The sequence below is a fragment of the Hirundo rustica genome, chromosome 9 (assembly GCF_015227805.2).
Source record: "Hirundo rustica isolate bHirRus1 chromosome 9, bHirRus1.pri.v3, whole genome shotgun sequence".
NCBI lineage: Eukaryota > Metazoa > Chordata > Aves > Passeriformes > Hirundinidae > Hirundo > Hirundo rustica.
Window position 1 is genome coordinate 8,022,119 of NC_053458.1, and position 25,010 is coordinate 8,047,128.

Consider the following 25,010-nt stretch of genomic DNA (forward strand, 5'->3'; position numbering starts at 1 on the left):
TGAAAGTAGAAGGGGGAAGGTGCATCCTTTTGGTGCATATTTAACCCATCCTTTTAAAATAACAGATCTTCTATTTAAAAAAAAATCAACCCAAACTTAAATTCTCACTCCAGTTAAGAGTTTCCTAATTGCGTGTGACTGTTTCTTGACTTCCTGTTCCCTGTCTGGTTTAAGGGTTTCTTAAATCAACAGGAGCAGCTGTCTCCCTGAAGCCAGGCATGGTGTGTGTCACCGAATGTGGAAAGGACCTGGATACAGGGAGGAGTGGAGGTGATTAATGGGACAAGCGTCGCAGCTCAGAGTGTTGTTGCACTACTGTGTAAGGGCATACTTACTGCAGTCATTTAACTTCTGTCCTCTGCCACACACACACGCTGTAACATACGTGCAGATTTTATTTTCGCCCAGCATCAGAAATGCAGGAATTCACACAGTGCAGCAGGACCTGTAGCTGATGCTGTGCCTGCCTAGGTGATACCTTCCTTTCCCTTGGGCAAGCAAAAGAAAGATTGATAAAACCCAGTCCTTGGTTTTAAGTTTATCTCTCTGCCATTGGCAAAGTTTTCCTACACAAGAGAAGGAAAGAAAGAAAAAGGGGGAAAAAAGGCAAGTAAATGGCTCTGGTTTGTGTACTGTATTTTAGGTTAGATAAAGGGAAGGAACAAACTGTAGGTTAAATGTGGATGTAGGATTGCAAGTGAAGGAGTTGCACAAGGAGATGAAAGGTGTTTCCCTTCTTGCAAAGACCTTATACAACATCTGTTTTTTGGCTATCCAGACCTTCACCACCAGTGGGTTGCACAAAGCTGCTCAGTCCACCAGCATTGCTGCTCCCTTTTTATGTAGGAGCAGGTTGTGCTCACAGGCAAGGCTGTACCTTGCTTTCCCCAAAACATCTCAAGTGATTCAAAACCAGAAGGTCCCAGCCCTCACTTCCCTTCAGCCAGAAGCTGGGAAGAAGAGACTTCTCTTATGTGGGTATTGAGCCTTCAGATGCTTCCCGAAAATGTCACCTTCCACTTCAGTGCCTAAAGGCTTCCTTGACTCCTGCCTGAGTACAGAGGAGATAGAAAGGTTTGTGATATCTCCACGGAACAACTGATTTTCAGCTTTGCATTACAGAGGTTACTGCAAGTGTAAAATAGATACTCATTGCTCAGACTTTATTTATACAATATAAATCTCTCCCTTTCTTTCACCGGGAATGAAAGCCACTGTCCTTTGCTGCTGTAGCCAGCAGCATTTTATCTCTGTGACACCGTCAGTCTACTCCTGAATCCCTTTGAGACAAACACATATTCTTGCCAGACATGGAAGCAACTTCCTTGGGTTTTCACAGGAATCTGGTGTCCCTAATAGGTCTGACTTAATGGGACTTACTACTTGTTGAGTGCTGGCTCAGGGCTAAACTGAGAACAAGGTGCAAAGTACTTGCATGCTCTGAGGAGTTCACAAGTTACACTGGTGATGCCAAGACATGCTGGAAAGCCTGGAGGAAGGAATGACTCAGGGCAATGTGACTGAACCCTCAAAGAAGGACATGCTGTGAGGAGCATGGTGATTCTGCAAAGCAGGTTGAGAAGCAGTTTGGAAAATCAAAGGTCCAGCTGGTCTGCGAGACCCAAGAGGCTGGGGCAGGGTCCCTTACATGGAGTGTTATCTCCATCCCCTTGGGGTCCCCTGGTTCAGGGGATGTGGTCCCCTTTTCTGTCTCACTCAACTGGGAACAGCCTTTAGTATGAATCCAGAGTGAGGTGTGGACTCATCCTGCATAATGCATGGTGAGAAATCTCTGCTGCTCGGTCCCTCACATATACTAGGAGTGATGCAGATGGGGCTGCAATGAAAAAGCTTTAAGGAGAGTCACTGGGAAGATGGAAATCAGTTTTTCTCCCTAAGACCTGCTGAAAACTTTTGGGGAAGCATTATGAGCAAAGAGGATGGAAGAGACAAAAAATGTTGTGATAAAACCCTGTGACCAAGTGGAATGGGAAGACGTGGGCTGAGAAACAAAAACTAAAGGCAAGTTTTAGAAAATGGGTACAGGAATTTTGCATAGTAGAAAACCAGAGATGGAATTAACCCAAGTAGCAGAGTCACTGCACCAAGTGCCTCAGCACAGCGAGTGAGGGATGTTCCCCTCATGGGCTGTGCATGCAATGTCATTACCACCGACTCAGATTAACACTGGAAATCCTGGCAGCTTTACGTGTACCTAGGGACTCAGAAATCCGAATCTGGGGTTTGAAGCTTAAGCTGCTTTCCAGTGGTGAGGCACAGAAAATCACCAGAATGTGCTTGGGTTCTGTTAGCAGCCATCAAACACTGCCCCTTACAGCTTTTCTCTCTGCAGGGCTGCCAAACCCTTGTGGTAGACCTGGGACCTTAACTGCGTCAAAACAAGTTGTTGTCTTAATGATCAGAGACTTTTGGCTTATCTGTCCATTACAGCCTGGATCTTAGCTCATTCCTGGGGCTGCTATCCTGACCAAAGTCCTTGGGGTTTCTGCCTTTCTGCCGTGTCTGTGAACATCTCTGCTCACAAAAGAAGGGACTGAAGGAGCAGTTCTTGTGGAAGTCTCTTCCTCGGATATATCAGGAATGTTCCAGGGATTTATGTGTTGCAATGCATGGTCTTCTCTGGTGAGACCTAATAGCGTGTCAGGATAAGGGGATTTACCCTGTGTGCATCTTCCTGTGACTGCATTTGCTATCTTTTCCTCTTTTGAAACTGTTATATTCTTAAAAAGCCACATATACGAGCCAAATCTTACAGTCCTTACTTAGTTCATGGTGACTTCAGCTGAGAACAGATCACAAGAATCTGGTATTAAACAGCCAATGATTTTTTTTTTGAACAAGCAGAGAGTAAAGGTCCAAGTAACTCAGCCAAATGTAACACCTGGAACTACATTTTAATGCATGATTAAAATGCATTAACTACATTTTAATGAAGGGATAAAGAAAAACCAAAATTATCTAAGGTTTCCTTTAGTAAAATACTAGCTTCACTTTTTTAAAGAAAGTATATTCATTGGGAATTTTCTTGTTTGTTTGTTTTTGAGAGTTCCTAACAACCTCCCATGCTCTGATCCTGTAGTGTTTTTTTGTGTGATAGTGATGCTCAGATGGCTTAAAGAAGGCTGGATTACAACATGCAGTGTTTTGTGGTTCCTTAACCAATGCCACCTGGGCTATGGCCTCTCTCTCTCTGTTTCAGGTCCCAAACTTCATCAACACAACACTCCCACCCCACGAGCAGGTGACAGCTCAGGAAATAGACAGCTACTTCAGACAGGAGCTCATCTACAAGAGGAATGAGAGGATGGGGAGAAGAGTGATGTCACTTTTAAGAGAGAACAGAGACAAGAGCTTCTTCTTTGCCTTTGGAGCAGGTATGGCATGATTTTTTTTTTGTTTGTTTTATTCCGTTACTATGATTGGAGGTAAAGTGTTTGGAATGCTTCAGGTCTCTGGACGTGCGAGAAGATTTCTTATGAGGCTCCCCTTTGAAGCAGAAAGACTTTTGTTTGTGTCCAGACCCACTTCTAAAATAGAGTGAGTTGTTGTGGGAGGTGGGTCTAGGTCCAGCCAGGCTGCACACAGGCTGCACTCACTTTGTTTTTCCATCTGGCTGTAGAAATATGAAGCTGTAGGCATTTTTCATGCTGTTGTGTCTGTTCCCCTCCCAGACCTGTGGGCTGCTTGGCTGCAGGTGTAGAAGATGGTTCAGGTGCCTGTGAATTTGCAAGTCCAGGTGCTGATGGGAGTGAGCGGCAGAACACAAAGCATTTCGTGGCACAAGCACATGTGTGTGGCTCCAGGTGCTGGACCAGGATTTCAAACCTTCTGGGATTGCCGCAGCTGGACCTTCTCAATGGGTGACTGTGCTCCTTTGGTGGTGTCTGTACAGACTGGCTGGTTTAGGGCTTTGCACAAGTGCATGAGTTGTGTGTGTAGCTAATTGCCGGCATCTTAAACTGTTAAGTAAAAATCCGAAGTGTCCTTCTTCCTGTTTAAGTGCTCTCCCTGAAGTCTGCAGAACAAAGATGTCTGCAGTACTTCTGTGAGCCTGTGACAGTACATGCTACTGTCCTTTCTCTCCCTTTTTTTATTTCTTTTCCCTTTTCCAGTGGAATTCACATTTCTGTGTGATAAGAGTATAAATAATAACAGTTCAGGCCCCAGCTCAGCAGAATCCTGAGCACCAGCCTAAGTGTCTCTTTGAGCTCCCTCAGCTTCAAGGCAGCCTGAGATTGCTGTGTTGAGAACCAATCCGCTCCTCCTGCTCCCTCTCCCTGGCAATTTCTCATTTTTGACAGAACTTTGCTTCTCATCCCATGGCTCTCGCTATGAACTTTGGCAACAATTCACCTTTCGCTACTCACTTCAGTGGGAATTTTGATTAAAGACTGCGGGTTTTAGCAGAGACACGTGCATTCTGATGTATTTATTTTTTGAGTGTATCCGGATAAATTTTCCCAAGCTTATTTAATCTCAGGCTTGGCTGATATTTCTGGGCAAGGAGTTTTGCTTAATGTTTTTACAGTAGGAAAATATATCACGATGGCTCATAATTGGACAGGAATTCATAAAAAACATTCATAAAAACCAGCCTCTCTAACCCAAGGAGTGAGGTTTATTGGAGATTATTGAACATGATAGCTTAGATAACAGTTTCCAGTTTTGGAAATCCCTTAACGTGTGCATAAATGGAGCCGAGAGAATAAATTGGGCATCACTGCCCACTTGTCGTGCTCCACACATTTTTCCACGGCATCACCTACAGGCCATGGACTAGGTGGGTCATGGGTCCAACCCACTGCAGCTATTTGTGTTAATAACAGAAGTGAAATTAAGCCAATGGATGCTAATTCCACGTTCTCTAGAAACGCACTTTTAACTTCTGGGAGGTTTGAGCTTTTATTTCCTGTCCCCATCAGAGAGCACCTACCTGAATCTCCCAGGGAGCATCCCTTGGGAAAGCTGGCTCATAAAGAGCAAGTTTAATTTTGTCTTTTAGGCCTGTTTCTGGTGATGCTGAAAACTGCCTTTGTTGCTGGGTTGTTTTGTTTCCCGGGCACTGAGCGTGACAGGACAGAACAGACACACGCAGCCGGATTTACTGAGAACTGGGATGCAGGAGATGCCGAGGAGAGCTTTTTGTTTTGGGTTCTTTGTTCCAGCATCCCTTTGGCTTTTCTCACCAAATTGGGCCATCCCTGCAGGCTATCCCTGCTTTAAGTACAATTAATTCCTGCTTTTTTCTCTGTGGTGGTTTTTTTTTTTCATGCAGCAAGCACTAAGAAAACTATTAATTATTTTCAATGCCAAAACTTTCATGTGACCAAAGTGCAGGCAAGTTCATTTCCTCTTATGATTCAAATGCATTTTTTTTTCCTGAAGGACTTTTGTTTTTTTTTTTCCCCCATGCACTGAATTAGAAGAGCGGGTTTTACTGATAAATCTTGCCTTTTGCATCCTTATATCTAGTTCTTTAATTTTGAGGAGTTTCTTTGGTATGTGCTTGGGTCATGAAATCAAATTGTTTTATAAAACTTTGAGGGATTGGTTTTGCTTTTGTAAAGGTAAGGGATGTTTTTGATGGAAGTTGAGGCTTTCACATGAATTCTGAAGTGCAACATTTCAGGAATTCGTTTTTGGTTAGGATAGGCATGATAGAGTCTGTGGGAGTTTATTTCCTCCCAGTGCAATTTAAGATTCTGCATCTCTAAGACTAACATGATGAAGGGGAAATAATTTGAGAAAAAATATTCTGGACAATATGCTTCAGAAGATACTGCCGTTTATGCCAAGCGTGATTTCTGCATTAATCCCTTAATTCTGAGGATATTGGAACTAATGAATGAATAGTAATTAAATTATATATGTGTATTATGAATTGTTTTCCAAATTTCATAATCTCCATCATAGTTTCTGGGAAAGGAAGAATCGGATAAAATTGTGCTGCCAAATAAAATTAGGAAAATAAGTATTTTCCTAAGTAAGAAAATAAGGCTGTTATGAGAAAAGCACCTTGGAAACACTTCAACAAATGCAGTTTTACAGACCAGGGCTGCTCTAGGAGGGAGCCCCAAGCCCTGCAGGATGATTCATGTGGACTCAGAGGTATCCTGTTACTCCCAGGTATAACTGGAGCCAAGGGGCTGGGAAATAGGATCTCTCCCAGAAAACAGCCCTCCCGAGGCAGAGCCCTGCCTGTTCTCTGGTGGCCTCCCTGCAGGGAGCTGTACCTTGTGGATGCTGCTGTAGTGAAGTTTTACCTGGCTTTTGCACAGCTGCATGCAGCAACTGAGGCTCTGTTGCTCTCTTGGGGTATCACCCTCAATTGTTTTAAGATTCCAGTGCTTATTTTAAGATTCCAGTTACATGGATGGTTAGTTCTGTGGCATCTAATAATGAATTAGCATAATAAGCTCGACTAAGGCAGAAGGCACCACACAGGTATCTTTGCAAGTTGCAGTCAGGTTTGGTTCAGTGTTTCTGTGCCTGTAGAACCAAAAAAAAAAAACCCAAAAAAAACCCCAAACAAATCCAGTGAGTGGCTTCAAATGAAAAACAAGATGATGATATCCTGGCAGCCTGGTGCAAGAGCCTGGTGCCACTGAGCTGGAGGGTGCAGGTATCTGTCAGCAGAAAGTGGTGTGGTCAGAAGTCCCTCCTGGGTTGAAACATGGCAGAGTGTAAAGCCCTGTCACCAAAACAAAAAATGCACTTTACCATCAGAAAAATTCATAGCTCACCCAGGTGGAGAGAGATGTGGCAACCTCTCTGACCAGATCTAGATAATCTTCCGATAGGAACAGGTTCCACACCCTGGTCCCAGCAGATCTGGAGGTCAGGTCACCACTGGAAACACTCAGCCAGATCTGCACTACACTCAGGTGGAAGATGTGGCCATTGAACTGATTGGAATACAGCAGACAAATTAGTTTAGTTGAGCAGCTCTGAATGTTTATGGGCTGGTTATTACCTATTTTATACACAGATTTTCTCCCTTCTTCATCCTGCCTTCCTGTTAAAAAGAAGCCTGATCAAAATCTTTCTGCTGATTTGGGGCTTTTGTGGAAAACAGAATTTTTGTGTTTTCTTCTGGAAAAACAAGTCAATTTTTGCAGGTGTGAATCAAAATCCCAGGTGACTGGGTGTCACTGCTCTCCTGTAAACTGGGATTCCCACTAAAAGTTTCACCATGTGCCACTTAGAGTTGTGCTGCATCACAGGAGAGCTGGTTCTGTGTCTGGCCTGTGTAGCAGCATGAGGCTGTGAAACATCCAACAGGCAAATCCTGGGGACAAAGGATTGGGCAGGGAACAGGCATTTAAATATCCAGGCAAGCTGAGATAAAACAGTTTTTCAGAAAGTGAGGCAAAGTTTTTTTATGCTGTTGAAAGATGGGGGGGTTTGTTCCAGTCAAAAGTATTAAAACTAAGTAAAAAATTACACAATTCTAAAAGGAACTTTTCAGTTTTCTGTCATTCTTAAAAATAAAAAATAGACTTTTCAATAGCTTTCCGCCTTTTCTGTCTTCCATGACTTTATTGACTATTTAAATGTGTTGGAGTAATTCAGACTTTTAATTTATTCCTTTATAAAACACGTAGAAGTGAAAATAGCCATTAATTCTTTCTACTTTCATTTCTTTCTCTTCTCCAAGAAAAATACAGGCTCTGGGTAAAAGAGACCTAGCTCTGTACCCAGTTCTGTAGATTTTGTTCCACTCCTGCCAGCGTTTACCGTGTTCAGACTTAATGTGAAAATGTCGCCATACCTGTATTAACAGTAACTGTATCCTAGGAATGAAACAGCAGTTGTTGTTTGTGCAGTTAAATGATATTTTTCATTTAATGGGCAGGGTAACTTTTCCCTTTGAATGGATAAATATAGCTAAATAAGAGTATTTCCAAGTAAAATTTGGGCATTTGCTTGGGTTTTGTGTTTTGAAAATCATGATGGTTTACTTGGAATTATTGATCTGTAATAACAGTGAAGTGCCTTAGACATCATTTATACAGACAATTTATAAAGGTCCATTTACAGTCAAGAAAGAGACACACAGCCAAGAGCACACGGGCTGTTAAAAAGAGTTAATATTTTGGCAGTTAAGACCATACATATGAAGTCAATGTTTAAGAAAAAAAACCACCCTGGTTTATTTCATTTTTATGGGCAAATAATTTTCAAGTAACACTTATGATAACAGATGGATAAATTTATGTCTGCAGTTAATTTGAATGATAATTTCCTTAGGATGTTTTACTTGCATTTCTTTTTCTTTCTTTCTTTTATGAGAGCTGTCAGTTTTGTAGCTGAGAGCAGGATTTACTGCTTCAGAAATTCAGATGCTGCTCCAGTTCACAATGTTTGTTAGCAGCCAGATCAGTAGGGTTTAAGGCAGTGGGTTTTATTTCTTAAAATAATAAATATATCATGGAGAATATTCTTTTACTGAGACAGAGTTGAAGTGCAAGTACCATAGCATCTCCCATGGCAAGAGGGGAACCAAATTGTCTCTGGATCACGGTTCTGGGGTGGAGGAAAGCACGTGTTAAATCATTCCACCAGCCCTCACAGCATCTGAGAGGTCAGAGAGGACCCAGCTGTTGTCTGTGGTGTGATGGAAAGCAGATTGCCGACAGCAGAAATCTGTTTGTGTGAAAGTCACAGCACTCTTGCTCATCTGCAGGCTTAGGTGGCTGAGTTCAGGTACATATTTGTTGATGGATTAGGTTTAAATTTCTGAGATGTTCTGCAAGAAAATAAATACAGGCTCTGCTGTGGATGTCTGTGTGCTGCCATGAAAGCAGGAGAATCCATCCCAGAGTAGCAACAGCAGAAATAGAATTTGATCATTTCCATGCTCAGAGCAGGTGAATTCCCTGCCCATCCTTCAGAGTTCTCTCAGTCATCACTGGGCAGGCAGCATCATCAGGAATGATTCTGATCATCATAAATTAGACTGTTATCAGGAATCATTGAATAATTTGGGTCGAAAGAAGCCTCTAAAGGTCATCTAATCCAAGCTCTCAAATAGCACTTACCTGCTTCCAGAGTAAATCTTCTCTGGTGATTCTTCATAATGGGGCTCAGAAGTGGGTTGCGCTCTGTTTTCAGTAGGGAAAGAGAGGATTGTGCGACTTTTCTACAGGATGGGGCTGGTACAAAAGCACAAAAGAATATAAAATCTCTTCCTTCTAGTCCTCAGCTCCAGCTTTATCCCTTTTGTCCTCACTGCAGAGGATTCCCAAGGGAATTTCAGAACACATCATTTTAGATACTCGGTGTACCAAAGACAGAAGGAGGCTCACCCTTCACCTTCTGCAATGAGCAGGAGTTACGGACGTCTCCAAGGTGACTCAAGTCTGCAATGGTCTTGATCACCACTGAGATGTTCTTTTTTTTCTCTGAAAACTAAAGCATGCCTGAGGAGATGTCCAGCTGATGTAGCTTGAACATGCGTCATCAACGGGTAGCGAGCTGACCACAACTGAGCTGGAACAATTACGGATGTGAATTTTGGGAGAAGGGGCCAGAGGAGAGGTGGCAGTGGGATTTTGTTGGAGAACCGTATTTCTTCTCAGTAGTTTGGAAAAGAAAAGGAAGTGATGGATGCTCTGAGCAGCTGAAACTCAACTAATTAAAATCGTGAGTGCCTTTGTGAAAGCCATTAGCACCTGCCATGGGTTCTGGCACTGGGGTTCGAAGGAGTTACTTCGAAGTGTTTTGTCAGGAGGGAAGTGCCTTGAGGCCGCTGTCCAACTGCACACTGAGGGATGGGGATTTACAGATGTTGAATATGCAAATAGCTGCTTTGCGCTCCCAACTGAGGCGGTACTGAGGGCAAATCAGGCACCAACAGCACTGTTGAGTCACTGGGAACCAACTCACTGAAAGTCCAATCTTCTCTCCACCAGGATTGTGGAGCTCTTTACGATTTTCACTCGTCATCTCGGATCCTGTTTGGAACACAAAAGGAAAAAAAGGAGGGGTAAAAAGGGAAAAAGAAAGCGCTTGCAGGCTGGAATATAAAGAGCCTTTATCCCCCGGGTCAGGCGTTCTGATCCAATGCTGATTAGTGGTGCTACTGACATCACCAGCACAGTTCATCAACGGGGTTGTCTCAGTGGAGCAAGAAGTTGGCGACCAGGAGATTGAACTTGGCCAGCCAACAAAAGAGAAGAAAAGGGTGAATTAACAGTTTGCAGATGCTAGAATTCCCTCTGCTCGTGTTTATTTGGGCATCCAGATGCTTGTAGTGAGGTCAGCCTGTTTTTGTGTATGGACTTCTTTTACTATTAGTTTTTAAGGCAAAGTATCACTTTGCTTTTAGAAGTAGACTTGCATGCTAATTTTGACCAAAACCATGCAACTGATTCATTTAAAAGTCTTCATTAAACAGTCAATGCCTGATTCTCTTTTCAGACACTCTGTTGTAAATCAGGAGATATTCCACTGGGGAAAAGCTTGTTCCAAGTGCAGATCAGCCTGCAGCCTTTAAAAAAAAAATTTAAAATTCAAGGGAACTTTTTTTATGTACGTTGATCTTGTATAATACGGGGGGGTTTGAAGTCCCTGAATATTTGCTTTTCACCTGAAGCTTAAGTCGGCATAGAGCACCTCGGTTAGGGAGGCCAAAATAAACCTCCCTGCACCACACTTTTGTGAAAAGGGAACTTCTGTCCTGAAGGCTGATTCCTGTAATTCTGATTTGAGAAACTCCTGTTGTATAACAAGATATTAATTGTAGAAACACAGCAGAAGCCTAGGCAGTGCTGAGGGCTGTCTTGAGGCTCTGTTACCTGTACCAACCAAGGAAGGCAAGACATGTAGCAGGTGAAAAGACTCCAGTATTTGAGGGTGCAGTTTGTTTTTTCCGCTGGTATATCACCTAAACTGTTGAGGTAAGCTGGACAGACCCTGGACTGTGTTTATTGGAGAATTCATTGTCCTCAGTAGGGAGTCCTGCCTGGCCGCTGCCCACCTTTGCTTTCACTGCTCCACGGAAAGTGTGTGCAACCCCAAATCCAAGTCTTTGTTTGCCAGTTGCAGATATTCAAACAAATGCTGAAAGCAACCAAAATGGGCCTTTGCAAGCTGCAGTGTGTACATTCACCATCTCTGGTGTAATTTTGCCCATGATGAATGGGGAAAGCTGCCTGTATGCTGTAGGGTTTGGGTTTAAAGAAGCACATACGTTAATGTCAGCTCCTCTGGGTCCCTGACATTTTTATATCATATTTATTATTATGCCTGTGCCAAGTTCTACTGTGTAAGTCTAATCTGCTTCTCTGTTCTCAAAGGAAAGAAAACCCTATTGGCCCCTCCTGCCTTATAATACAGGGATTGTGGCTATGTCCTTACTGTGTTTTTCTTCAACATCTGAGATGTAAAAAATGTAGACATAATTTGGGAAATTTTCTCTCCAGAACTGAAGAAGCATGAGAGGCTTAAGCCCTCTGCTGAACAGGAATGGGCTTAAGCATGGGATGAAGTACTTTTTCACCCACACACACATGCAAGAGTTTGCTGTGGATCCACAGGCCACCCTGTAAGCTCTCAGGAGACCAGGCAGAGCTCCCATATAACTCTAGATTTCATAATAAGAGTGTTGAAATCAATATATGGATGCCAGACAATTCATCACTTCCCATCCCAAAACTCAGCTGAAAATTCCCATCCAGCTCTAACAGTGCTGTTGGGAAGATTTTAAAAGAGCAGTGAGGTGAACCCAAGGTATGTCAACGTTCCTCTAACACTGAGGTTTCTGTGGGGTGCTCCTGTGAAAGGCAAGCAGATTGCAAAGGATCCAAGGATCTTGTCTCAGCTGGGATACCTCTGTGTGCTGCCTGCACTGATTAAAACATCTCTGCGCCCGAGTGTACTTTTAGTCCCCCTGCTGTCTGGTGGTGTCCCAGAGCAGAAAGAAATCTGGTTACTCCTTTTGCTTGCATTCAGAGCCTGGAGTGCAAGCAGCGATCTTCAGTGGTGTTTCAAATTAATGCAAGTTGATGGGGTTGGCCTGAGTTCACCTTCCTTTCTTCTGCCTGGGTGCATACTCCAGAGGAGGAGCAGGGATGTCCCAAGGCATCCTGGACCACCATGGCTGAATTTCCTGCAATTCCACTCTTGGAGGCTCCAGCTGTTGGAGTAGAATCTGGAAAGGGAATTTAGTAAAGCCAGATATTAAGGAACCAGTTTGTACTGCTTGTGGTGTTGGTCTCTCAGAGGTTCACGCCATTTCTGACCAGTTTTAGGGCCAAGTTACAGGAGGACTGCATATGGAGAGGAACCAGTGGTAGTCTTGGTGCCCTGGAAAGGCAGGGCACAACTGTTGGCTGGAGTCAGTTGTTTTGCAAGAGTGGATTTGAAACTGAAAGCTTTAGAAAGCCTGGCTGTAATTTATGTGGATTTCTTGAGGATTTTTACTGGTATGGAAACTGGGACTGGAAATCTCATTAAACTGGGCGTTCTTGTGAGAGTTTCAGGTTTTCTTAGTCATGGTTGTGCCAGGAATATCATCAGAGAAAACTTGCTGAGAAAGGATTTATGGATTTGGGATCAGATCCTATTCTCACGGAATTAATGGTAGTTCTGCAACTGACATCAAGGTGACTGGCGTGTGCACCTGGATGAGACATTATTTATTTGTCATTCCAGGCCTCTAATCTAGGCTGCTGCTTTCACATCAGTGCCCTCTTTATAAGCCTATTAAATCCCAGTTCCATTGTTATTTTCTCTGGTAGATCAGAAGAGGTGTGTCAAGGAAAAGAAAATGTATGCGCAGTATACCTCTGCCCAAAACCAATATTTAAACATCAGAAATGTAAAGTGAAGGTAGAATTACTTAGAGGGGCAGAAGGGAAATAATTAAAGCTCCAGCCGGCAAGACGAGATGTCATAAACTTCAGTTATTCACCTCTCTTAGACATTCAAAACACAAACTCTGCCACCGTTCAGGCATTTTATGGAGGCCTGCAGAAAGCAACAGAGGTCTCTTGGACAGAATTGCTTTGGTGGCAACTGAAACTGGGCTCAGGCCCAAGTCCAATAGCTGAGCTGCCATCTGAAACTGGAAAGCGTTCGGGTTCGTGCCTGAATCTCAGCTCCCTTTCTGCTCTCTTCGGTAGAAACCCTGAATCTGGACTGGACTGATGGGGAGCGAGAAGAAACTTCAATCTGTGGAAAAGTGTTGCTGTTTCAAAATGTTTTTTGAAGGCATTACTCACAAAACTGGAGAATATGGTAATTCTTGGCAAAAATGGACTGACTTGGAGGTAGACAAGCCCTTCTTCCTAGAAAAGTTTGCTAAAGAGTTGTGAACTGAAATATGGCAAAATATTATTTCAGAACTACCAGGCTTTCCGCCCAGTCAGCCTCCAGGGGGGCAGTGGGAATGAAGAGGTAGGTGAAGAAACAAAAAGCCAGATGAATCTACCTTGGAACTTCTAGTTTGCAAGAGATAATCAAAGAGACCTAACAAATGCTTAGATTTAGATAAAATTTTGCTCATTGCCTGACAATTACTCTGACAGAGACCTTCCAAACACCTTTTTAATCTAAGCACAGTGTTTTAGTGGAGTTCAGCATTGGAACTCTGTCAGAAAAGTGAAATGTCCCATCATTTTCCTGGAATAATGTTGCAGGACTGAAACCTATGTGACGTGTATCTAAATTAATAGCTTAAGTATTTTTTAGTATTTTTCTGTACTTTATTATGGGAAATACCTTAAATACTGAGGTTTGCAAACTTTTTAAAATAGTATTTATGCACTGAAGGTAAACGGAGAGAAAAATCAAACACCACCACTGGGTTAACACGGTATGAAATTCAGCACCAGTTTTCAGTATTTCTACAGAATTCACATTCACTTTGTGTTTTTCCTTGAGGTGTTTGAGGTACAGTGAAACTGCTGTGAGGTTCTTATCACTTAGCGATCTGGTCTGGTTCCAGTTGAAAATTCTGCAGTACCTCTCACTGGGAGGATTGGTTTAAAAGGAACAGAGATCTGCCAAAGAAATAAAGACTTCATTATTGACATCAATGCTATTTTTAATCTGGTTTCCTAAGGAAATGAGGCTTAGGCAATGGCAGTGTTTGTGAGTATGTGTGTGTGTATATATAGGTGTGTTTGACTACGTCCTTCTCCCTCGTAAATTTTTCATCTGTTGGCTGATTATAACCAAACCTGACAGATGGCTGAGTCTCCAAGATAATAAGTTCTTGCACGCTTCATGAAAATAAGTGATTGGATAGAAGAAAAAGACATTCATAGTATATGTCCAGTGAAAGGGCACAGCATGAGCTCAACTTTTATTAGAGCTCAGAAAATCCCAGTGGGAGAGGGAGGTGAGCTACATCCCCATAGACATCAACATTTTTCTGGTTCCTCAGCACGTGGGAGGGTTTGGTGTGTAGTAAATAGATCAGACATGGCGTGGTTTAAATGTAATGATGATGTTTACAGCACATAGTTATTATTTTAGAGTATCTGAGGAGCCACATTACCTGTGGGCTGCCCTCTAATGAGGTGTTCATTCTCAAGGCCAGAGCAGTAGCAGGGAGCAAGTTAATAAATGTGACCGAGGCATGGCTCCAGGTCTCTATAAACCTAATGAGTCGTGGGCACTCAAACTGTGCAGCCTCACTACTGCTAATTGGCCAAGTGTGCCATCAACCATGCCCAAAAATGTTCTTAAGTGGACAAGGGGTGAAAAGAGCATCAGAAACTCCTGTGGGTCCAGGAGGCAGCCTGGGGCAGCATTCCTGTGTGCAGAGCTCAGGAACACTTTCCCCAGAACCAAGGTCATTCCCTTGGGAGCTGAAGCAGCTCACTGGCAGTAGGGAGCAAATCTAAGAAACAAAGGAAAGAGTAAAGCATGGCCAGGAGAAAAGGGGTTTGCAACTTTCGCTTATCAGACAAGGAGAACTTCGTCACATAGCAGTTGGAAAAGATGCTCAGAAAACATTGTGATGAGGAGAGTACTTGAAACCTTTCCAAAGAAAAATACAGATGGGGATCAGAAAAGCCAAGCCAGGGATAGTGCTTAATTTTACTTTTTGGTGTTTTTTTTTTTTTTTTTTTCTTGAGATTGAAAATTATATATTTAGTGTCTTGGTAACAGTGGCAGCTGTTGGAATGGGACTCTCCCTCTTGAACTTCAGGTGTCTGAAAGTTCAGTGTGTGTTCTGTGTAAGACCATCAGTTCCTTTGAAACCCTCAGTGGACAAATCCTTCCACTTACCTCAGATGCATATTTTAAGATGGAAGGAATTGCCCTCTGGAGATATCTTTCCACTGACCACAGAGGAAACCTAGAAAACTGGCTTCCAGCAGATGCCTGACTTTCAGATGGGTGGGATTTATTGAACCCTGAGTGCAGGAGTCAAGAATTCAGGGTGTTCTGTCCTTACCTCTCCCTGACCTTGAACAAGCTGCTTGGTGAACTGAGTGCTCCCTGAGCAACGTTTTGCATTGCTGCCAATGGTAGAGCATTGTTAGTCCTGCGGCAAATTTGCAAGCAGGAGACTGACACAGGGTTGTTTTCTATCATGCCTTAGAGAGCATCTTGGTGTGGTCTCAAGGGGAGAAGACGGGTCTCTGCTACCAGCTCTGGAAAACTCATGCAGGGCCAAGTTTCTTTGGGGTGACAGAAGGAGCTGTAACACCCAACCACGTGCAACTTTCTCCTGTCGTGTGATAGGGTTGGAGCCCAAGGTTCACCAAACATTTTGTCCACTGTGCAGATGTCCCTGTGAACCCCAGTGCTCAGACAAACTCTCCATCTCTGTGGTTGCATGGAAAAGATGGATTTGGACGTGCAGAATTGTAAAGAGTTTCCATTTTTTCTCTTCTCTTGGCTTGAGGGAACAAAAGCCACTTCAGTGCCAGCAAAGTCATTCATACCCTGGTCTGCCTGGAGACAGAACTGCAGACAGGAGATCAGGCTCTCATTTCTGTTCATCAGGGATGATTATCCCTTTTGCAAAGGATGAAACAAACAGTCGAAACGAGAAAAAAAAAAAAAAAATTGTTGACATCCCATGTGTCTGATCTTTCATTGCTCTCTTACACAGCCAGGCCAAATCCGTGTAAGCGCTGTCAGTGAGGAGTGATTTGGACCTAGAGACACTTTGAAAAAGCCTTCTGATATCTCTTGGTTTTATGCATGCAAGACTTAGAGGCAAATAAGAAGGCGTGTGGGTGGGTTTTCAGTTTTGTTATTTTAGCATTATGGAGAGACTCACCAGATAGTCTCCCTGTGGGGGTCACTCACCGAGTCTGTAGTATTTACTCAGCATTTCTCCGAAACACCAGCATCTTAGAAGTCGTCTTCCTGAATTTACATTCCCAGTTCAATCATCTCCCACACAATAAAAGCCCCAGTGTTGGCTTCGTTTTAAGTCCTACTCTGCACAGCGCTCCCGTCAAAGGGAGCCCTTGGTCCTGGCGCTTTTGTTTTCCTTCAGACATGCCAATCACCCTGCTTGCCTTTGCCCAAAGTTTGTTGTCTTTGCAGTTGGTCCCAGCGTGAGCTACCAAAAGCCTGGCTGAGCCTGACGGGGGATTCTGTCAGCCTAACCCCAACACGCGATCCTCCACCTCCCTGCCTCACAAAGGGCCTTTTCACCAGCCCACCACAGCACCAAGATTTCATTTCATGCGCTACAATTAATCTGTATTTATTGCCACTTATCTTAAATGGCTAACAATATCAAGAGTTTAAAAAGTGCTTTTAATGTCAAACTGGGTCAATTAAAACTCTACTTAAAATATTTGCAAAACTCCTCGCCTGAAAGTTACCCCCTCAGTCTGCTGTTAACCAAAATGGTTTAAATAAATACACGCAGCTTCAGGAGACTGACATTTGGTAAAATTCCTCTTGATGTTTTAGTAGAATCCAGGATTAATTTCCTTATTCCTATATTCACTTGCCTTTTTCTTTAATAAAAGGAGAAAAATTAATAACATTTTAGATGGTTATAAGTATTTGAAAAATTGAAACAATCAATTAAAAACCCTCAGGAGATAGCCTCAAAACTTTTAATTTAACAGAAGAGACTGTTAGATTAATTGCTTTGGTCTCCTGGATTTTCATCATGTTCTTTTGTGGACCCTAACATCATGTGTTTAACTGTGAACTTCAAACCATGGGCCACAGTACTAATTTTTAACTCCTTCAGTATCGAGTGTGGGCATGAGAAATAAAGAACTAGAACATAAAACAGTAAAAAGTTAAATAATGAAAGAGTAGCTTTTACTTGTAAAAGTTGGGTTTTACTGAAGGCCGAAGATGGCCAGAGGAATTCATTTTTTCCCCTTGCAGGAAAACCCCCAGTTTTGCTTTGAACATTTATTTTAAAACTCAGTTTGCAGGACAGCCCTAATAAACTACATAAAATAAGTGCTGCTGTACTGCCCATGGGGACTCAGAATTTCACACAACTTACCCAAGGCTGCACTTTGTTAGGGTGGTGACACACATCAGGTGGAGAGGCCCCAAGAGGGGCCCCCAGGTAGGACTTAGCTGGGTTGGATGCAGCAGATGCACAGATCAAGTGAGATCCCAGGCTGGGGGGCATTAATTACCTAAACTTTGTTTCACATGAAGCCACTTGGACTTAAACCTCTGATCCCCAAACACTTAACTGTGAGGAGCAACATTAATGAAGCCTGGTTTCCTGTGGATTTAGGTCATTTGCTTGGATTCCCAGCAGTCTAATAAGGTTTGAACTGTAGCTGAGTCATTTCTATTAATTAGGGCATTTGTATTATCTTTATGGGTCTCCGATGTCCCTAAAAAGTCTCACTCTGCAACTTTTCTTTCCACAGGAGAGATGAGTGAGTCTCTATCCAGCCATCTGTATTCATAAAATATATAAGAAAGGGCTCTCTTGGAGACAGCTGCTCTTCTGTCTAATAGATTTGAAATTTGCCCGTGGGTTCAGAATATTTCAAGGGAGATCATAAAAACAAAAACATAGACACAAAGAGACAGCAGGATCCTGTAAGCATCGTGGGTTTTGGAAGCAAGTTTAAAATGAAATTGCCATATTTATGCAGTGTAAATATTGCACAACTTGAGGATACCAAATGGTTTCAATCATTTCTTTAGTAATTTCTTCCTGTAGAATATTTAATTAAACAAATCTGACTTTCTCAAATGCTTTTTTATGTTTATTCATTTTTATAGATTAGACATGGAAACACATCTTGGAGAATTTCTTTCATGTAAGAAATAACATTAAAAAAAAATTTTTTTCTTCTTATTGCCATCCATAAAGCGAGTGTGATTATGTCACTTTGGTGGGAAGCAATTATTCTTCAATATCAATCAGAACACGAAGATACTGGCTTGTGGATGTGCTTTTATTGCTCATTAGTTGCTGTCCTATTTGTTACTCTTTTTGATTTTGTTCTTAATCTTAGTCACTGTCTGAACAAGCCAAGGGATGCTGATATCTAATTGCAGCCCCAGAATGGCAAACAGCACAAAGCCAACAGCTTGCAAACAAGGCAGACTGAAATATGTTTGCATAAACTTTTTTCCTCCTTTTTTAATGCTTGCAAGCAGGAATGCTTTAAGTTTCCCATTACTGTTTTTCATCCCCACGTTATCGTGTCCTGTCAGCCTGGTTTCAGACCTGTGTGACAGAGCCTTGTGTGGCCCTGAATCGTTTATTTCTCCTCTTTGGATCTGACAGAAATGTCTCACTTGAAAAGGTCAGGTTTGAGATCTGTTTGGAGACCATTGCCTCTGGCAGTGTTGGCCGAGGTCCCGACAAGCTCTTATCCTGGACAAGGGCTGCTGCCTTAGACTGACTTTTTTGTTAAAGTCTGTGATTTCCTCAAAGAGCCGTTAAGGACCGTGTGTGTTAATTTGGGGAGCTTTCTTGCACAGATCTGGATACCAAAGTGGCCTGGGCAGCTTCAGGGGAGGTCAGTGATGACAGGCTGGGAAGTGTAACAGCAGGGGCATGGGAGCCCTCAAATTTGGTGTAGTCAGGGAGGAAACTTGGTTCCAGTTTCCATCAGAGGCACTAGCCTAGGTCTGCTCATCCCTGCTAGGAACCGTAGGCTGGTTTCCCTGGAATTTTGATTGAAGGTGGAAGTTCCTGTGGTTATGTTCCTATTTGGAAAGAGGTGGCTTTGGCAAGAGGAGGAAACTTCTGGTAATGTTACTGTTCAGGAAAATACTGTGATATAAACTGAAACTCACTCTTTCCTAGGTATTGGAAAAGGAGCTCGTTCTCCAAGCATGGATCTGTAGGAAAAACACACTTTGCTGGTTACACTGATCAGGAAAAAAAGACTTGGATTTTAATGATATTTCCTAGTAAAATTAAGTGTTTAAGATTCTCAGGCCAGGCAGTCTCTCAGCTCCTCATCTGCTTCCACTGGATATGGGGGACAAAACAAGGAGGCTTTACCAAAATTTGGCTGAAAGGAAGGGGATTCCTGATTGGGTCTCAGCAGGGAGCCAGCAGGGGAGAGGCTGGGTACCAGTCCGGTACGGCACAGGCACCGGTCTTGTATTAATGAAATACAAACACAGTTGTGTTCAAAATCTCTTCCTGCTGGGTGAGAAAGGGAAATGAACACAGGAAACTAAAATCTGAGTCTTAAAAGGGAGGGAGCTGTGCTAAGTACAGTCTAGTTACAGCCTTGGATCACTGTGACTGTGGGAAAATGTGATGACACGGTTTACCCAAGCACATTTGCTTTTTTTCTTCTTTGTTTTGGGTGGGTTCATTCTATGCTGTTGTGTATAAGCAGGCAGTGATGGATTATCCTGCATTTCTGTGCACAGTATCGAAGAGTGCTGGATTTAATTGTCCTGCATTTATTGTACAAAAGAAATGAGTTATGAGCCACTTTACAGCATCTCCAGTGAAAGTGATTATCAGCGCTGCTCCTTGCCAGAGATATAACTCTGTCAAGCAGACTCCCTCCTCTCTTGGGTTCCTTGGAAAAAGCTTGTGAATTTACTGTCTCTTGCCAGTGAAAGCTCGGGGTAAAACACAAAACCAAAAGCTGCCAACAGCTATATATTCCATTCAGATGTTGTAGGAATTTCTTACTCCATTTTTTTTTTCCTTCCTTTTCCCCTGGGTGGAAGATCAGTCAAGATTGCTGTAGCATGCAGCCTAAGTAGCGCAGCAGAATGTGTTTTCAGTGGATTGCTCTTTGATACTGTGGGTGAACTGTGGGGCTGAGAAGACTTGGCTTCAGTTAGCTTTGTCCAGGGCTCACATGCACATACAGCACAACTGGTTGTGATGCCAGGGAAGGAAACCCTCCATCCCTCTGCACCCAACCACATCCCACAGCTGTTTCCACACTGCTCCTCCCTGCGTTGCACAGATAACCCCAGGAACAGGTTTAAGCTGAGGCGGATGTTTAAAAGGGATGTTACGAGCTCTGCCTCCAAGACATTGCACAATAACTCATGTGCAGAGGAGTGGAGAGTTTTGCTCTTTACCTTTTCTGTTGAATACTGCAACATAATAAAGGACAGTGGGATGAATTTCAGGGACTGTAGTGTTTTCTGTCAGAAAGATATTTGGGGGTGATGCTTCCCAGTGTTTTAGAAGAACAGCTGCAGTGGAGATTTTGTGCTGGGGTTTGTTTAGATCTGCAGAATTACTTTCAGTACCTTCAGGAGAGCCAGCACACATTGTGTCCTCTGGGGACCTGTGGGTCTGTCCCCTCTCTAGTAGGTTTTTTGTGCTGCCATTTAAACAAGCACAAGATTCCTGTGTGTTCACCGATGTTTTTATGGCTGGGGTAACCCAGATAAAGAAGCGAATCAGCACATGGATAGAGATAACACTGTGTACTCAACTGTGCAAGCTCTCACAAAAGGTGCCTTTCTGCACTCCTCCACATGAACAGACTTTGCATGGTTTTATCAACGAGTCTACAACTGCCAGAAAGCCTGTTCTTGAGAAGAGGAAATAAAAGGGAGAAAAAGCTGTAAAAAGCCCTGGGCTCTAATGGCACTACCAGGTAGCATGTGCAATTCATTTAACTGTGAGTCTCCAAATGTCTTAGCTCATAGCTGTGGTAACACTCATGGCAGCAGTCCCCGAGCTGAAAACTGTCCTGCTAATTAATAACAGCAAGGAACAGAGGTTGTGTGGAGTGTCACAAAGACAGGTCATGAATTAGGAGAGGAGCACTTGTGGTCACGTGTTCTGTAAACAGAGAAGTGTATTTGAAATTATTCCCTCTGTGTGATGGTGCATTTTGGATAATCAGGGCTCAGTCTAGTGATGATTCCATGATTTCTTCCATTCTGTCATTCAGTTGACTTACAGTCCTTTCAAAGTCAGATGGATATCAGCTGTAACAGAGAAAATTCACCAAAGAGGGCTTGTAAGGTTACCTTATGTTTTGAGCACTGAAAAGATTGTATGAACTTGAAAAGAGTTGCTGAGAAAGTTGTGGAGTTAAATGGCAGGGTGAGCCTTCCTTTGGGAAGTCATGGGTGGCCACTTGTCCATTAAGGACCTGAGTCTCCTGGGAAAAGCTGAAGGAAAACCTTGTGACAAGATGGTTCTTCACTCCAGAATGCCAATTCATAGTGTCTTTTTGTAGGAGTATAAGGGACAGGTTCCCCAGGGGAAAAAATAAACACAAAATCACAGAATTAACTAGGTTGGAAAAGATCTTCGAGATTATCGAGTCTGAGCTGACCTAATACCACCTTGTCAACCAGACCATGCCACTGAGTGCCACATCCAGTCTTCTCTCGAGTCACCTTCCAGAGACAGTGACTCCACCACCTCCCAGGGCACCGCATTCCAGTGCCAAACACAACACAGTAGTATCGGTACTTTATGCCATGAAACTTCACACTTTTTTCTTTGCAAATAGCTATATGCCTGGTGGTAGCTAGATTCATTTGGGATATGAAAAAAAGAAGCTCATGTCCATTTCTGATCCCCAGGTTAACACGGGGGATTGAGTTTATGACTTGATTTTGAAGTACTTTCTGCAGGAGGATGATGATGGCTGGAGCATGCCCAGGAAGAGTTACTCCAGAAGCATTCTCCTCTAATAGCAGATTACTGTGCATTATCTATTGCAGCAAATCTAATTGGAGGACTTTGCTCTTAGGATTCAGCACATGCAGTACCAAGGGACAGATTTCCATGTATCCAAGGTCTTGAGACAATTTGACTCTTTGATCAAATAGGTGTTTAGCGCTCTGTAACCAGAAACTGTGCTGAGGGATGTATTTTCATAAGGCCTGAACCCTTAGACAGGGGCTAAGTTTGGAAAACCTGGCTGAATTCGAGTGCAGGCATGGCTTTAGAGATCTTTTATATGTTCGTTGAGCACAAAGGGATAGTCTGTCTTGTAAGTTCATGCCTTCTTTAGGAGGAACTGAATCCTATTGATTCCCATGTGCATTATGGCAGGATCAGACTTCTTCAGCGTGTGACCTGTCAGCACCACACTTAAAAGATCTGCCATGGCAACCAGGGCAGCAACCCCACAGCACGACGTGGAGAAGGGACATCCTCTTCTCATTGATGGGAGAGTTTCCCACAATAGGGAAGGGGTGGGGAAAAGCTTGGTAAGTCAAGTGGCTTGATTGGTAAGCGAGCTTACTGTAAAGTAAACACAATGCCGTATGTGTCCCATTTGCCAGTGAGATCATCTGTTTCTTTGTCAGGGATGAAAATGTGTTTCCCTTCCAAGTCCAGGGCTACTCAGGCAATTTACATGAACAAATAAAGATGAGGTTTAGCAGCGCTATATAAATAAAATACAACTCTAAGTGGCCACCAAAGAACTGAACTGCTCGAATGGAAGAGGCCTGGGATGTGAGCCAGGTGGCTGCTGTTTGCCATGGCTGCTTACAATTCCCTGCCCAAGCATTGCTCAGATGCTTCTTGCTGAGGTGACGTTTATGGCTGTTGCAAAACATTCTCTGGGAGATAAACAAGCTATGCTACAGATGAACGGCAGAGCAGAGAATGTAACATCAATCTGTGCCTTAGCCATGGGCTTCACAGAAAGTAGCTGGGCTCTTCTTAGAGCAAGAGAGTGTCCAGGAGTGTGTAAAATTGTGTAAGGGTGTGCAAGGATGTGTGTGAGTGTGTAAGAGAAATTAAAGAAAACCAAACAGATTGTATATGTAGGATTTGACTGTATACGTAAGCTGGAATGAACCTAAGCTGCACCAAAGTGCTTATTTGGAAGTATTATTAAACCAACAAAAATCTTACAGAGGTTGAGTCACTGTAATATAAATATAACCAATGTGGAAGCTGCAGGTTATGACCTCCATGCAGGGCAAAAGTTTGATGGGACTGTCAATGGGAAGGTCAGTGTGATGCTGGAAAGGCCAGTGCTCTGCATCTGGATGCATTTGGCCTGTGGGTTTCACATCTGCTGTCCTCAGGCACCGCCATGAATGCATATCCAAGTGATAGTTACCCTGGGCTGTGGCTCAGCAGGTGGGATGCAGTTGTTCCATGCTGTTACTGGAAATTTTCTTTCTATCAGCTCATTCTTTTAAATGCTGGATGTTCATGGTAGCTGACTCCAGGTACTCTAGCAAATTATATTAGTTGTTCAGACGTTATAGGATTTCTCCTGAATATGTCTGGTAGGAAGTAAACCTCTCCAGAGAAAATGACAGCTCTCTTAGGAGGTTGGTGTCACTCTCACAGCATCTGTCTCTCTGCACTGACTTTAATGGAGCCTTAGGTACAGTGCTGTGGTTAAATACCTAGTCAGGCAAAATCTGGGCTGGGAATTGGTACACCCCATGGACCTTATGAGAGGAACAAACCAGCATAATTTTTCCTAGCTGACAGATAAGAGACTCAATTAATATGCCCAAAGCAAACCAGAAAATCTGTGGCAGATTTAGGAACTGATCGTGGGTGTTCTGAAGTCCAGTTTTGGCCTTAACTGTTTCCATGCCATTGCTGCTGCTCACAGCAGAGGATTTGCATCCCCCTAAACAAAACACATATTTCTAACATATTGCATGATATTTCTCTCTGTGTGTGTATATGTCTACATAAAAATTAAGATACACCTGCATTTCTTAATGCCACAATTACCAGGTGTTATTGAAGTGTACAATTTCTCACACACAAAAAAACCAAAACAAAACAAAAAAACACCCTGTTAGGTCCAACCCAGCTTTGGCTGGTGTTGGATTGGAAGTAAATCCAGTGAGAATTACTGAATCCAAAGATTTCACTTGGCTCAGGAAGCCGTGGAGCTGCAAAAGGCTGGAGGCTGGGAGGGGATCAGGGGAAGGGGTCCCTACAGAGCTGCCCTGGTGTTTGTCTGGTGGGCTCAGCCCATTCCTCATGGGCCCTTCCCATGTACCCAAAATCAGCTGCAAGCTGACAACACAACTTAGTCCAGAGAGAGAAGAGCATGGGTGGGCTTTTGCAGTGTATCAAGGAATATGAACCCAAACTTCTATTCAGCTTCCCAGTAACTGCAGTGCCCTGAACGCTCAAGAATCCAACACTGACAATCTCATGGGATATTGTGATGCTGCTAAATTTAAAAGAATAAGACTATTTTTAGCATGAACAGTTAATAGAGTTGCCAGAAATCATGTTGAGAGGCATGGTTATGATTATAGATCTGTAACATGTTTGCTGTGATAAAAAACAGACGTGGGTCAGGTGATCTTGTTAGCACAATGTTTGTACACTTGGGTAATAGATGCAGCTGCAGTAAAAAAAAAAAAAATAAAAAAATCAGGCATTCTATTTTAGCAGCAATTACTCATTTATAAACTGTAGCTAAGTAGTGTAGAGGAGTAGCTAAAATCAGGCAAGACCTACAGCTCTAGATGTTGGGAGGGACTATAAAATGAGAAACATTCCACTGCCAGGACAGATGTCCGTTCCCCTTTGCTGACTCTCCACAACACCTGCTGCACTTTAGACATATGCTTACTTTCAACTTGGCTTCATTTTGACATAAACATCGCTTAAAGTTTAA

General features: G+C 43.0%; 1 protein-coding gene across 1 annotated transcript in view; it reads left to right on the top strand.

Annotated features, from left to right (window-relative positions):
• TRABD2B (TraB domain containing 2B) overlaps positions 1-25,010 on the top strand; it is a 267,155-nt gene that overhangs the window by 155,240 nt on the left and 86,905 nt on the right. The window contains exon 4 of the mRNA XM_040072920.2: positions 3,221-3,395. Within this exon, the coding sequence (XP_039928854.1) occupies positions 3,221-3,395 (175 nt within the window). The remainder of the gene's footprint in view (positions 1-3,220; positions 3,396-25,010) is intronic.